Consider the following 15,067-nt stretch of genomic DNA (forward strand, 5'->3'; position numbering starts at 1 on the left):
GCCAGCATAGAAATTGAAGCAGCTGGTGCATAGCATTCACTTAAGTTTTGCCTCACCAGAACTTGAAAGCATGAACTTGTATTCGGGCTTTAACTGCACATAATGTTAAAGGACTGAATGCAACTGAAATGCAGTGTTTCTTTTGTAAAATAAATGAAATGAAATCACCCTCAGTAGGTGCTGAGTAGAAACAGGGAGACTTTTCTCTTCTAATGTGATCCCACCTGCAAAGTTTCTATGCATTGACAGGAATACAGTCTTAGCAAATAATTACATGTCATGCTCATTTGAATGTCAACTTCATAATATAGAAGAATTGTTTATTTAACCTATATATAATGTGGTTTGCTCAGCCTACCATCCTGCCCATATGCTGAGTTAAAGAAACTCCTGCATCAGTTCTACAAGTGCAAAGCTTTATTAACACTGCCTTGCTGTTATTTAGATACACCTCAACATGAAACGAGAAGAAGGAAATCAGACAGCCCCTGTGGCATTTATTCTCCTGGACTTCAATAGTGATGATGTACCGATACTACTTTTCATACTGTTTCTACCAATCTACCTTGCAACCATGGCTGGAAACATCCTCATTATTATTCTAGTGATTCTTGATCAGCATCTTCACACACCCATGTATTTCCTCCTGGGAAACCTGTCATGCCTGGAGACTTGTTACAGCTCAACTGTCATGCCGAGGATGCTGGTCAGTTTTCTGACTGGAGACAGAACCATTTCTATTAATGGATGTTTTGCACAGCTATATTTCTTTGGGCTTCTTGCAACTACAGAATGCTACTTTCTAGCAGTGATGTCTTATGATCGCTACTTAGCAATATGTAAGCCATTGCATTATGCAATACTAATGAATGGAAGAATTTGCTTTCTGCTAATTGCTGGATCATGGATCAGTGGGTCACTACCTATCAATGTCATGATATTCTTGGTATCTCACCTGAGTTTCTGTGGGGCCAACGAAATAAACCATTTCTTCTGTGATTTCACCCCAATGATAAGACTTTCCTGTGATGACACCAAAGTGGCTGAAATGACAGCCTTCATTTTCTCCTCCATAGGCACTCTGCCCCCTCTTTTAATAACGGTGGCATCTTATGTTTGTATTATCAAGAGCATTTTAAGGATCCCATCCACCACTGGGAAACAAAAAGCATTTTCTACATGTTCCTCTCACCTGACCGTGGTTGCTTGCTTCTATGGCTCCCTGATGATAGTCTATGTATTACCAAACAAGAGTTATCGGAGTGAGTTGAAGAAAGTATTCTCTCTGTTCTATACTTTGCTCACCCCACTGGTCAACCCCCTTGTATATAGTTTGAGGAACAAAGAAGTGAAGGAAGCAATAAAGAATACTTTATTTAAGATGATTCATAGAAATCATTAAGATTGAGGATAACGTGGGGGACAATGAGGATGCTTCATTAACATAGATTTAATTATTTCAATGTTTTTCATTGTCTTCTATTATATCCGCATGATGTATTTAGTTGAAATCTTAATCAGGTAAGCATCTTTTGCATATGCTTTTTCTTATTGAAACTGCACTGCAAAATCTAGAGAAGCATGTGAGTTGCATTCTTATCCACAATCACATTTGGAAGCACAAAATATTTTCATTGTGAAGAGCAGACCAATCAATTTTTTCATCCTTCCCTATTCTGAATTCTGAAGTAAGCCTCAACTGACAGTAGGACTCAAATCCTCTCATATGCCAGCCACTAGTATGACTTTCACAATCTCTCCTTCAAGCCTACTCCTTACTGAGGAGACAGTAAAGCCATTTCTGGACTATGCCAGCCTAAACAGCAGGAGCAGTCACATATGACACAATGTTCAATAATACAATATAAATTCCATGCACACAGAAACTGGGCTGTCAAGCAGAATAGTGAGATGTTAACCTATGCTGAAATTAATGTGCACTAGACTGAAAGTTTAACTCATTCTTTTCTGAGTTGGGATGAATAAAAGGGAGTGAAAATTGTTCTGAAACTTCAACACAAGCATTTGTTTTGGTTGTTTTTGCCAACACTTGTTTCTTGATACCAGATTCCCTCCCCTCAAATCAATGCCCATCATTATATAGCATCATTCTATGGAAAAGCACCAGTCATTAGTTCTGTGAGGAAAAACATCACCCCAAAAATATATGAAATGGGTGTTCCAGTTTTGCCACTTACAAATGTAGAAACTAATTGGGGTGGATATGTTTAGGCTCTTAATTATATGTTTCTACTTGACATGCTAAATTTCTGTGATCAGAGAATGTATTTCTATAGATAAACTTATTTATTAATAATGTTTATATACAACCCTTCATGAATAAAGAAAGCAGGTGGGATCTGCAATGCTTTCATGTGAGCCCAGACTTGAAGTTTGGGGTGAAACAGTCTAAAAATAGATTTACCATTTCATTTTATATTTCTGTGAGAACTAGGTGTAAGTTATATTATGATAAGATCAGTTCTCCTGGCTGAAGGACTGCCATTTCAAACATGTGAGAGAAATAATTAGATGATATCTGTTCATTCTTTCATTCTCCATGTTTATGCTCTGCCTCTCTCTCCCACCTGACCAGTGGTCTCCCTTGGGTGGAAACTTCATTTGCAGTCAACAATGGTTCTTGGGGGCTTTTGTGTTCTGCTTAGCTTTTCCCACTGAGAATAAAAGAGTGATGTAATTAACCTGGAATATGAGAAAGAATGTGTCTGTGAGACTGTGCAGATACAAATATAAATACAAATTAATATATTCAGTGTTTCAGAGCCTTCTTCTTAATAGTATAAACAGATCAATGATGTTACCTGGCCTTTCAAACATCATGAAACAAAGAACTTTCTAGAAATGGATGTGAAAACGTGTTGCCCTCAGCAGCAGGTACACTGAGATTTTGGGGGAAATTGCTTTAGGTACCCCCCCCCCATTTTCACATTCATTCCAGGGATTTTTGATTCATTTAGGATCTTGTTGATAATTCTTCAATGGGAACAATCCTTAATGAGAAGAAAAGCAAGTTTTCCCGATAGCAAGCTCACCATTATTACAGATTACCTTGCAATGCACCCAGATCTCTCCTATTATTCACAGGGTTTCACAATTTTAAATTTTATTCAATTAGATTTTCCACTTCTTATAAGAGGGAGAATTTTGCAATTTTTATACCATACAACATTGTTCAAAATATGGATATCAGACATGAATATTTATTTTTTTGACTAATTTTTAAGGATCTCCGACTCAGTATGTTATCTTTTACTTATAGAAAACATGACTCTCTTTCTAGAGCCAATATAAAATAATTTATTTTTATCCCACACTTTTTAGTGCAGTTCCTTCTATTGTGGGTTTGTAGGGAAGCAGATCTGTTGCACAACCAATTTTCTTTTCCACTTTTGCACCCTGAATTTGCCTGTCAGTGATTGAACCTCCTCCTGAATAGTGGCAGTTTGACAGTGCCTTTCTTCTGAGTCAAGGATTTTCTGCAGCTCACGAGAAGTGAAAAAACACACATTACATAGCAACTTGTTAATAGATGCAGCAAAAACAATGAAAGCACTGGTGTATGTGTGCTGAGTGATGGTTACTTAATTCTTGTGTGGGGATGGGGGAACCTAATTTTGGGGATGGGGGGGAAACCAAATTTTTTAGTTACTTCACTTACGTGTATATGGCACAATGGTGTATGTGTGTTGAGTGATGGTTGCTTAATTCAAGTGTGGGGATGGGTGTGGAAACCTATTTTTTCAATTACTCAGTATATTACTTCCTATCTATAGATGCAGCATTTGAAAAACTCAGAATGGCAAAACCTAACAGGTTTGACCGAATTCCTTCTCCTTGGATTTAGGAATGTTGAAAATGTGAATATACTCCTCTTCTTGTTATTTCTAGTCATCTATATTGTGACTCTGTCTGGTAATCTCCTCATAGTTGCACTTGTCATGGCTGAGCAGCACCTTCACACTCCCATGTATTTCTTTCTGTCAAATTTGTCCTTTGTGGAAATATGCTACACCTCAAATATCTTACCCAGAATGCTGAACAGTTTTCTTACAGGGGACAAAACCATTTCTATTGTGGGCTGCATCTTACAGATGCATATATTTTCCACCCTGGCGGCTACTGAATGTTACCTCTTGGCAGTGATGTCATATGATCGCTACCTAGCCATATGTAGACCACTGCATTATGTCACGCTTATGGACAACAGAACATGCATCCTGCTAGTTTCAGTATCCTGGTTAATTGGATCGCTGCTTATAACCATCTTAACATCTTTGTTGACCCAGCTCACTTTCTGCAGTCAATATCAAATTGACCATTTCTTTTGTGATTTTACACCTTTAGTAAGACTGTCTTGCAGTGACACCTGGGTTATTGAAACTGCTGCTTTCATAACATCATCCATCGGAATTCTACCCACATTTCTCGTAACTGTAACATCTTACATTTTTATCATCAGCACAATCCTAAAAATCCCATCTATGACTGGGAGGCAAAAGGCCTTTTCCACCTGCTCTTCTCATCTCACTGTAGTTTCGGTTTTCTATGGATCTTTAATGTTTGTCTACATCTTACCAACAACTGGTAAATTCAAAGAACTAAATAAGGTTTTCTCCTTCTTGTACACAATCCTAACTCCAATGGCCAATCCCTTCATATACAGCCTAAGGAACAAAGATGTAAAGGACACCCTCAGAAAAGCATTGTGCCATTTGGGGGGTTTTTCTTGCATTCATTAATATCAGAGAATACCAGAAATAAGGACTAGTGTAACTGTTATTGAAGGTCACAGAGATCTGTAATTTACGTCTGTGTGTTTAATTACATGAACGGGTTTGAATCCAACTAAGTCATAGATACATTGAAATCCATGGACAAGACTAATTACATCCATCAATTTTAATAGGTCTGCTATGATTGTGACTAAGGGCTGCCCATATCATATATTTAAGGTACATGTTTTTCCCCAAAGAACCTTGGGAACTGCATTTTTCCATTTACAGAGATACAATTCTATGCATTTTTAACATTTCCCATACTTTTCTGGGAGAAACCATGTGCTTTAAGTGTACTTTGGATGTGTTTTAAATGTACAGTGTGGATCTGCTCTTAGATAGATACAAACCATGATGAATATGCCTCTACTCTTATTTTGCTGTTAATGGCTACTGTCTATGTGCTGTTACATTTTATGTATCTCAAAAACCCTGTATATTGATTTGCTGATTGTGTATATTATATATGATCACAATGTATTGAAAAATTGTATAAAATGCATTATACAATATTGTATGCCTTAAACAAAATAACTATTGACTGAATGGTTTTAAATAATCATATACCCATAAAATCACAATTTGACATTTATTCCAATACTTAGCAGCAATTTTAGACTGGATGCTGTCCACGTAGGATTACAGTAGTTGTTTTGTTCTAAAACCAAGGGCAACAATGTGATTTGTGTTGGAACAAACTTTGATCACCCAGGTAAGGCCTCAGCATCGGCTTAAAATAGACTGAAGCTCACTTCACTCTCCTCAACTGCTGTTAAAGACCAATGCATTGCTTTGTATTTTGTATTGTTTCTTTGTAAATATTTTAAGGCTGTTTCCAGTAAATCTTTAAAACTCATTCTTGTGGTGGAAAGCTATTATTCTATTATTTATTTATTTATTTATTTATACCCTGTCTTTTTCCTTGATGGGACTCAAGGCATCTTATTAAAATGAGAACTGCTGAAAGTATAAAAGCATAATTTTTGTATGTCTCTTTAAAATGGGTTACTTGAAAACAAAAATATTTTGATATGTCATTTATATTACCCTATGAATTACAGTGATTTCAGCATCAAATATTCAAGTCTTTATTTTTTCTAGATATCATCTGATTTATTTAGATGCAACTGAAAAGCAATAAGAAATAAGGAAATAAAACAGAGTCCATAACATTCATCCTCTTGTACTTTAATAATGAAGATATGTGAGTTTTATTTTCTATATTGTTTCTACCTATATAACCATAGCTGGAAACATCCTCATTTTTATTCTAGTGATTCTTGATCAGTATCTTCACACACTCATGTATTTCTTTCTGGGAAATCTCTCCTGTCTGGAGACTTGCTATAACTCAACTCTCATGCCAAAGATACTGGTCACTTTTCTGACTGGCGGCAGAACCATTTCTATCAATGGATGCTTTGCACCACTATATTTATTTGGGCTTCTTGCAACTTCAAAATGCTGCAGAACCCCTCACAGAAAGAGCCACCTCTGAACAATGGCATTCACCATATAGCAACATCCCATGGAAAAGCATTAGTCATTAACAACTGTGAAGAGCACTATCATCAGTGCCACTGGGAAGCCAAGATTGTGTTCTAGAAGCTTATTTCTAATCCCTGAACAAAAAGTCCAAAATGGGTGTGCCATTTTTGCCACGTACAAAGGTGGAAACTAATTGGGTTGGATATGTTTTGGCTCATTCTTAATTAAATTTCTGTGCTCAGAGAATGTATCTCTATCTATAGATGGACATTTCTATTAATAATGTTTATATCCCACCCTTCATGAATATAGATAGCAGGTGATATTTGGCTTAAACAGTCATGTGAGCCCTCACCTGAAGTCTGAGGGCATACAGTCCAGAAATAGGTCTACCATGTTATTTTATATTTCTGTGAAAATTAGGCATAGTTATATTATGATAACATTGGTTCTCCTGGCTGGAGGGCTGCCATTTTAAATATGTGAGAGAAATAATAAGATGATATCTGTTCATTCTTTCATCCTCAGTGTTTATGCTCTGCCTCTCTCTCCTACCTGACCAATAGTCTCCCTTGAATAGAAATTTCATTTGCAATCAACAATGGCTCTTGGGGGCTTTTGTGTTCTGCTTGGCTTTCCCCACTGAGAATAAAATAATAATGCAATTAACCTGGAATATGAGAGAGAATGTGTCTGTGAGACTGTGCAGATACAAATATAAATACAAATGAATATATTCAGTGTTTCGTAGCCTTCTTCTTAATAGTTTGGAGATATCAATGGGCAAGCCAGAAAGACATCACCTGGACTTACAAACATCATGAAAGAAAGAAGCTTCTAGAAATGGATGTGAAAAAGCAGGTACACTCAGATTTTAGGTAAATTGCTTAAAGTAGATTTTTAAAAATTCTACTCCTTCCAGAGATTTTTGACTCATTTAGGATCTTGTTGAAGATTCCTCAATGGGAACAATCTTTAATGAGAAGAGCAGCAATGTTTGGCATGTTTTCCTGAAATCCAGCTGTCCCCATTATTACTGCTCTTCCCTGCAATGCACCCCATGTTCTCCCATGAATATCATGGTTTCATAATTCTTGTTTTGATTCTATTATGTTTTTCGCTGCTTATGAGAATGTAACTCAATTATGCATTCTTTAAAAAATACCATGCAACATTGTTCAAAATATGGATACAGTATCTGACATGAACATTTATGTTTTGGACTGCTGTTGACTAATTCCTTATGAGTCCTTGACTCAGTATATTATTTGTTAGTTGTAAAAGACATGACTCCCTTTCTGCAGCCAATATAAAACCATCTATTTTGCAGTTTTGCACCCATGGTGAAACGTCCTTGCCATTACACTTGGGTAATTGAAACTACAGCACCAGCCACAGGAATTCTGTCTATTTTTCTTGAAACTGTCATACCTTTTATTTTCGACAGCAGCAAAGACCTGAAAATCCCATCCATGGCAAAAGCTACTATCTACCTGCTCTTTTCATCACACTGCAGGTTAGATTTCTAGTTTAAAGGAACCGAGGCTATGGTTTCTTTAAAAAAAGGAGGGGATAATAATCAGCAGCCAAAACATTTAGACTAACATTGGCTCAAAACTTCTATCATGAATCTTCCTTACATTGCACACCCCTCCTTTGTCTTTTACACCAGGCATAGGCAAACTCTGGCCCTCCAGATGTTTTGGAACTACAATTTCCATCATCCCTAGCTAACAAGACCAGGGGTCAGGGGTGATGGAAATTGTAGTTCCAAAACATCTGGAGGGCCAGAGTTTGCCTATGCCTGTTTTACACCTTATACCCATCCAACTTATCTATATTTGCTATGAAATGCACACCTGTTCCCACATGTTAAGTTGCTTCTAGATGACTTAGAATCAAGAGTCATCTTGATTGCTTTGTGCAAAGTTTGCAGAGAGGGCAGACAGCATCAGGGAAGTTACACAATGTTGCAATTGTCATTCAACACAATTAAGAGCAGTTCCCCTTATTTTGGATTTGTGGGGAGCCAGATATGTTGCACAACAGCACAAGCCATTTCTTTCTTTTTTACTTTTGCACCCTGAATTTGCCAGTCAGTGATTGAATCCCACCCCCAAATAATGGCAGTTTGAAAGTGCCCTTCTTCTGAGCCAAGAATTTTCTGCAGATTTTCTGCAGCCCATGAGAAGTGAACAAACATATCACATAGCAACTTGTCAAGAGATGCAGCAAAACCAATGCAAGTGCTGCTTTAAAATGGCCCTGCTCAAAAAGACGTGTATATGGCACAATGGTGTATGTGTGTTGTGTGATGGTTATTTAATTCAAGTGTGGGGATGGGTGTGGAAACCTATTTTTTCAATTACTCAGTATATTACTTCCTATCTATAGATGCAGCATTTGAAAAACTCAGAATGGCAAAACCTAACAGGTATCACCGAAATCATTCTCCTTGGATTTAGGAATGTTGAGAACTTGAATATACTCCTCTTTTTGTTATTTCTAGTCACCTATATTGTGACTCTGTCTGGTAATCTCCTCATAGTTGCACTTGTCATGGCTGAGCAGCACCTTCACACTCCCATGTATTTCTTTCTGTCAAATTTGTCCTTTGTGGAAATATGCTACACCTCAACTATCTTACCAAGAATGCTGAATAGTTTTCTTACAGGAGACAAGACCATTTCTTTTGTGGGCTGCATCCTACAGATGCATATATTTTCCACCTTGGGAGCTACTGAATGTTACCTCTTGGCAGTGATGTCATATGATCGCTACCTAGCCATATGTAGACCATTGCATTATGTCACGCTTATGGACAACAGAACATGCATCCTGCTGGTTTCAGTATCCTGGTTAATTGGATCGCTGCTTATAACCATCTTAACATCTTTGTTGACCCAGCTCACTTTCTGCAGTCAATATCAAATTGACCATTTCTTTTGTGATTTTACACCTGTAGTAAGACTGTCTTGCAGTGATACCCGGGTTATTGAAACTGCAGCATTCATAACATCATCCATTGGAATTCTACCCACATTTCTCATAACTGTAACATCTTACATTTTTATCATCAGTACAATCCTAAAAATCCCATCTATGACTGGGAGGCAAAAGGCCTTTTCCACTTGCTCTTCTCATCTCACTGTTGTTTCAGTTTTCTATGGATCTTTAATGTTTGTCTACATCTTACCAACAAGTGGTAAATTCAAAGATCTAAATAAGGTTTTCTCCTTCTTGTACACAATTCTAACTCCAATGGCTAATCCCTTCATATACAGCCTAAGGAACAAAGATGTAAAGGATATTCTTAGAAAAGCATTGTGCCAATTTGGGTTTTGTTCTTGTATTCATTGATATCGAAGAATACCAGAAATAAGCACTGGTGCAACTGCTGTTTGGACATTGTGGATGCCAATCTCCTCCCTGTATCATCCTGATTCAATACTGTTGCTTGGATTAGTAAAGTTGCTGTTGACTTGAATTCTCAGAAGATCGTTCAATTGGTTGATCTGTAACCAATCCAAGTCTGAGTTGTTTCTATTTCCTCTCAGTTTTTAGTATGCTACTATATTGTCTTCATTGTAAAAATGGTTTAAGGTGTAAGTTTAATACGCATAAAATGCATTTTTTGTAGGCATTGTGTTTGAAAACATTTTACAAGAAAAGTTTGCATTAGGCACAAGTGGCTAAGCTCTGATGCTGATGGAAGCAAGTTGCTTAGGATCTATCTGGCACTAGAAAGAGGAAACTTTTTGGAATTGTATGAAGGACTTAAAAGAAGATGGGACCACATTGCTTGCTGTTAAAGAGCTATGTGTTACTTTGTATTTTGTTATGTTTCTTTGTAAATATCATAAGGCTGTGTCCAGTAAAGCTTTGAAACCCATTCTTGTGGTGTAGAGCTATTCATTTCTATATCTATCTATCTATCTATCTATCTATCTATCTATCATCTATCTATCTATCTATCTATCTATCTATCCATCATCTCCCATCTTTTTCCCTTACAGGAAAAAGTAGTGCTAAAAGTATCAAAGCATATTTTTGTATGTATCTCTAAAATGTGTCATATGCAAACCACAATCATTTTATATGTCCTTGATATTACCTTCCAAAGTGACTTCAGCATCATATATTCAAGTCTATTTTTTTCTAGATTCTGTATGATTTATTTAGATGCAACTGAAAAGCAATGAGAAACAGCAAAATCAATCAAAGCCCATAAATTTCATTCTTATAGTTGAATAATGAAGATATTTGGGTTTTGTTTTCTATATTGTTTCTACATATCTAACTTGCAACCATGGCTGGAAACATCTTTATTATTATTCTGGTAATTCTTGATCAGTATTTTCACACACCCATTTATTTCTTCCAAGGAATCATATCCTGGCTGGAGACTTGCTACAGCTCAACCATCATGCCAAGGATGGCAGTCAGTTTTCTTTAAGAATCAAGTAGGAGTAATGTGAAACAAAGCTGTCCCTCCTACTCTGCCTCTGTACTGTTTTGTGCTGAGACACTTCTTGATAACTGTTCCATTTGTCTGCCGTATGGGTCACTGAGTTTCTCTCACTTTCTGCTCTCCTAACTCCCTTACTTAGCTCTTCCTCATCCAGCCAGTCCCTGGCACAAAGATTCAAATGGAACAAAGTTGTATGTCCATATTTAGCCAGCCAGTGGCCATGTGACTTTACAATGTAGTATTTCATCTTTCCTCCACTTTGGTGCCTTTCTTTTTGCCATGGCAAAGACCAAACTAACTAGTAATCAAGTAAAAAGCATGGAAATAAAATCAATAAGACTACAAAGAAAAACCAACACTACTAGATATAAACTATTCCTAATGGAGAGAGAATGAAATTTCTAATTGGCATGCTGAATAGTGGTCCTGTATGAACATGGTGCAGCCCTGGAAGTCTCACTATGCTAGCCTAGAAGGCTCATTCATATCATATAAACCAGTATTCCAATTTATATTATGGAGAATGAAATGGGCAGATATCACTTAGTCAGAATACAGAATCTCAGCTTTGGATAACCCAGAAAGGTTTTTATAAATTATGATATCTAACATTTTTTTTTTTTTGGTAGCATGCTTATTTATGGATTTCTAAACTGTCCTTGAAGGGACGCAGGTGGCGCTGTGGGTTAAAGCCTCAGCGCCTAGGACTTGCCGATCGAAAGGTCGGCGGTTCGAATCCCTGCGGCGGGGTGCGCTCCCGCTGCTCGGTCCCAGCGCCTGCCAACCTAGCAGTTCGAAAGCACCTCCGGGTGCAAGTAGATAAATAGGGACCGCTTACCAGCGGGAAGGTAAACGGCGTTTCCGTGTGCGGCTCTGGCTCGCCAGAGCAGCGATGTCACGCTGGCCACGTGACCCGGAAGTGTCTCCAGGCAGCGCTGGCCCCTGGCCTCTTAAGTGAGATGGGCGCACAACCCCAGAGTCTGTCAAGACTGGCCCGTACGGGCAGGGGTACCTTTACCTTTACCTTTACTAAACTGTCCTTGAGCTTAAGATATCACAGGGTTCCCTTGAGTTAAACAAATCCATCAGGGATTTGCAAGGAAGGAAGTTATGGATATAGTGTTAGGAGAACCACTAATTTCCCTTATGATTTAGGCATTGACTTTTCTGTGTTGATTTCCCATTGAGATTTTGCAAGCAGAGTAATAGATTTGGATGCTTACATAAACTATAGAATGGTTGCATCTTGCAAGAGCTGACAAATATCAAGAAGAGATGCATCAAAATTTTCAGTGTAGCATCAGATTTCCAAGACTTCAGGGAAATCCTCCAGATGTATACTTGAAACTACTAGATGCAGAACAGTTGCTAACAAGACATAGATTCAAGATCTGACATGTGTTGGTTGTGCAGAAATGATGCTTGTGCAATTTTTTCCATGAGACACATTTTGGTGAAATGCAGAGGGGAAAACCCATAATTCTTCACGGATCTGGTTTGTTCTGGCTTTAAGGTAAGAAAAGCAACTAGTACTGAACAGCTTCCAGATTTCCTGGTTGAGAGTTGTTAAATGGGAAGATCCAGCTCTGTGCAGTGCTGCTTCAAGGGTCAGCAAGAAGTAGAGGCCTGGCAGGAAAAGTTAGAGGTTGCATCCATACCTTGTCTCTTGAAGATGCAGCTGCCTAGTACGTCCCTCCATTTTATGCTTCCTCCTCCTCCTTTCTCATGCCTGCCTCTCCTTCCTGCCTGAATTCTCATGCCCTGCTGTTCAGGTTTTAATTTAAGAAGCCCAGGCAACTCTTTCACCATGAACCTATATATGTTCAATCAGCTGCAATCTTTGGCTCCCAGATAGAGCCAATTTGCCTTGGGTCAACCTGGAAACTACTTACCCCTGCTGCATTTAACAAAGAGTCAACATACATCTTAAAAATGCAGTTGGGAAGGAAAGCACCAGCACTGTGAAGGATCAGATTCTCCCACTTCCCAGCTATTAAGCAGGAGGAGCCAATCATGTATGGTGCTGTTCCTTCACAAGCAGCTTCCCTACAAGCAAGGCAAGCCTCTCACAAAAAACCTAGTGATCAGAACTGTGTGAGGTAAAGAATTTCCTGGTTAAGAGCTCATAACAGAGGGAGTTTGATCCTGTGCTATGCCACTTTAGAGGGCAGGAAGGAGGAGAGGCCAAGCAGGAAGAAGGAGAAATCCATCAACCTGCCCACCTCACACAGATACATTCTGTCAAAAATGTAGCTGCCAAATGGTTTTTTTTTTTTTTTGCTCTTTCTCCTTTTTCTGCCTCATGACAGTGTATCTTTCCTGCCTCAAACTCCACTCCCTGACAGCCCAGGACAAAGGGATCCACAGTTTCTCCAACCCAACTCAGTTGAAGCCTGGATCTCTCCAAATAGGTCATATTTAGCTCTGGATTTAAATCTCAGTCCAATCCTTTGCACAGCCCTAGCCATTACCATTGTAATTCAATTTGTGTTTCACTTAAGGTGAACCCTCTGTCATATACAGTGCTATTTGTTCTAGAAAAAGAGGTGCCGGAACTCACCATGAATGCCTCCCTTGCTGTCTTATAATGGCAATGGTGCCCACCTGAGAGGGGCCGGAACTGAGTTCCAGTGACTTCTGGTTGACAAAACCCCCTGGTCATATATACATGTCAATGTTTTTCTCAATATTGCCTGGTTTTCTCCCCCAGATGTCAATAAAGAGCAATGAGGGAGATGGAAATCAAACAGAGCCCATAACATTCATCCTCTTGGACTTTAATAATGAAGATCTGCAGGTTTTATTTTCTGTGTTGTTTCTACCTATCTACCTTGTGACCATGGCTGGAAACATCCTCATTATTCTATTAGTGGTGAATAATCAGCACCTCCACACACCCATGTATTTCTTCCTGGGAAATCTCTCCTGCCTGGAGACTTGCTATAGCTCAGCCATCATGCCGAGGATGCTGGTCAGTTTTCTGACTGGAGACAGAACCATTTCTGTTCATGGATGCTTTGCACAGCTGTATTTCTTTGGGTGTCTTGCAGGAACAGAATGTTACTTCCTAGCAGTGATGTCATATGATCGGTATTTAGCAATTTGCAAGCCACTGCATTATGTAATGCTCATGAATGGAAGAATTTGCATCATGCTTATTGTTGGATCATGGGTCAGTGGATCACTGGGTATTAGTGTCCTAATATATTTGGTATCTCAGCTAAGATTCTGTGGGCCCAACAAAATCAATCATTTTTTCTGTGATTTCACCCCCATGGTAAGACTTTCCTGCAATGAGACAGATTTGGTTGAACAGACAGCCTTCATTGTCTCCTCTTTAGCCACACTACCTCCTCTTCTAATAACTGTGTCATCTTATGTGTGCATTATCAAAAGCATTTTAAGAATCCCATCCACCATTGGTAAACAAAAGGCATTCTCTACATGCTCCTCTCACCTGACTGTGGTTGCTTGCTTCTATGGCTCCCTGATGATAGTCTATGTCTTACCAAACATGAGTTCCTTAATGGACCTGAAGAAACTATTATCTTTGTTATACACTATGCTCACCCCTCTGGTCAATCCCCTTGTGTACAGTCTGAGGAACAAAGAAGTAAAAGATGCAGCAAAGAAAACTTTCAAGCTGCTTCAGAGAGCTCACTAAATTTCTGGTAAAAATGTGGAGGAGACCACTGATGCTATTGGCTTTATGATGTCAATGTTTTACTGGGACTGATTCTGATTAATTAACATATTTTGCACCTGACTTCTTTATCAAAGCAGGAGTTCGACCTTGTTTGAATTATATAGCTTAGCTTCATATTGGTATTGAGTCCAGCATCAAGAGAAAGGATTATATAAATAATCCTTTGATTTATTCTTGTGGTTTATCCTTGTGGTTGTGATTTACAACAAGAGAAACCTCGCAGTGCATCATAAAACTACCTAAAAAAAAAAAGAGGAATCTGAATCATATGTCATCAGCCCATTGTTCCACTGTGTTGCCAATACTGACTGATGGCAGCTCTCCACAATTTCAGGCAGGACTCTCTGCAAGACTTACGAGCAGATGCCAGGAACTGAACTTGGGATTTCCTGCGTACAACCACTGAACTATGGTCCTCCCCAAAATGCAACATATACACCTAACTGCAACATTTTAAAAAGTAGCTGTCTTTCAAAATCAGCACATCTCCAAATTTTGCCATGCAGGCCTTTCAGCAAGTAATATGTACAAAAGACATACACTAGTAAAATTAAGATGGAAATGTTTGTTATATTAGGGGGAAGTGCTTTGCAAAAATATGTTATG

The 15,067-nt window shown here is 38.5% G+C and overlaps 3 protein-coding genes across 3 annotated transcripts; all 3 read left to right on the forward strand.

The window, feature by feature from the left end:
- Positions 1-472: 472 nt before the first annotated feature.
- On the forward strand, positions 473-1,402 carry LOC307200225 (olfactory receptor 5AP2-like; the record flags this gene model as incomplete). The annotated part of the gene is made up of 1 exon (XM_079948646.1): positions 473-1,402. Exon 1 carries the CDS (start codon positions 575-577, stop codon positions 1,400-1,402), a length of 828 nt encoding a protein of 275 aa, XP_079804772.1. The 5' UTR covers positions 473-574.
- Positions 1,403-3,794: 2,392 nt separating this feature from the next.
- LOC307201514 (olfactory receptor 2AP1-like) lies at positions 3,795-4,760 on the forward strand (the record flags this gene model as incomplete). The annotated part of the gene is made up of 1 exon (XM_079950785.1): positions 3,795-4,760. One exon carries the CDS (start codon positions 3,795-3,797, stop codon positions 4,758-4,760), a length of 966 nt encoding a protein of 321 aa, XP_079806911.1.
- A 4,020-nt stretch (positions 4,761-8,780) lies between these two features.
- Positions 8,781-14,419, forward strand: LOC307201515 (olfactory receptor 6B1-like; the record flags this gene model as incomplete). The annotated part of the gene is made up of 2 exons (XM_079950786.1): positions 8,781-8,804; positions 13,589-14,419. Exon 2 carries the CDS (start codon positions 13,595-13,597, stop codon positions 14,417-14,419), a length of 825 nt encoding a protein of 274 aa, XP_079806912.1. The 5' UTR covers positions 8,781-8,804; positions 13,589-13,594.
- Between the last annotated feature and the right edge of the window lie 648 nt (positions 14,420-15,067).

The sequence above is a fragment of the Podarcis cretensis genome (genome assembly GCF_951804945.1).
Source record: "Podarcis cretensis genome assembly, chromosome: 13".
NCBI lineage: Eukaryota > Metazoa > Chordata > Lepidosauria > Squamata > Lacertidae > Podarcis > Podarcis cretensis.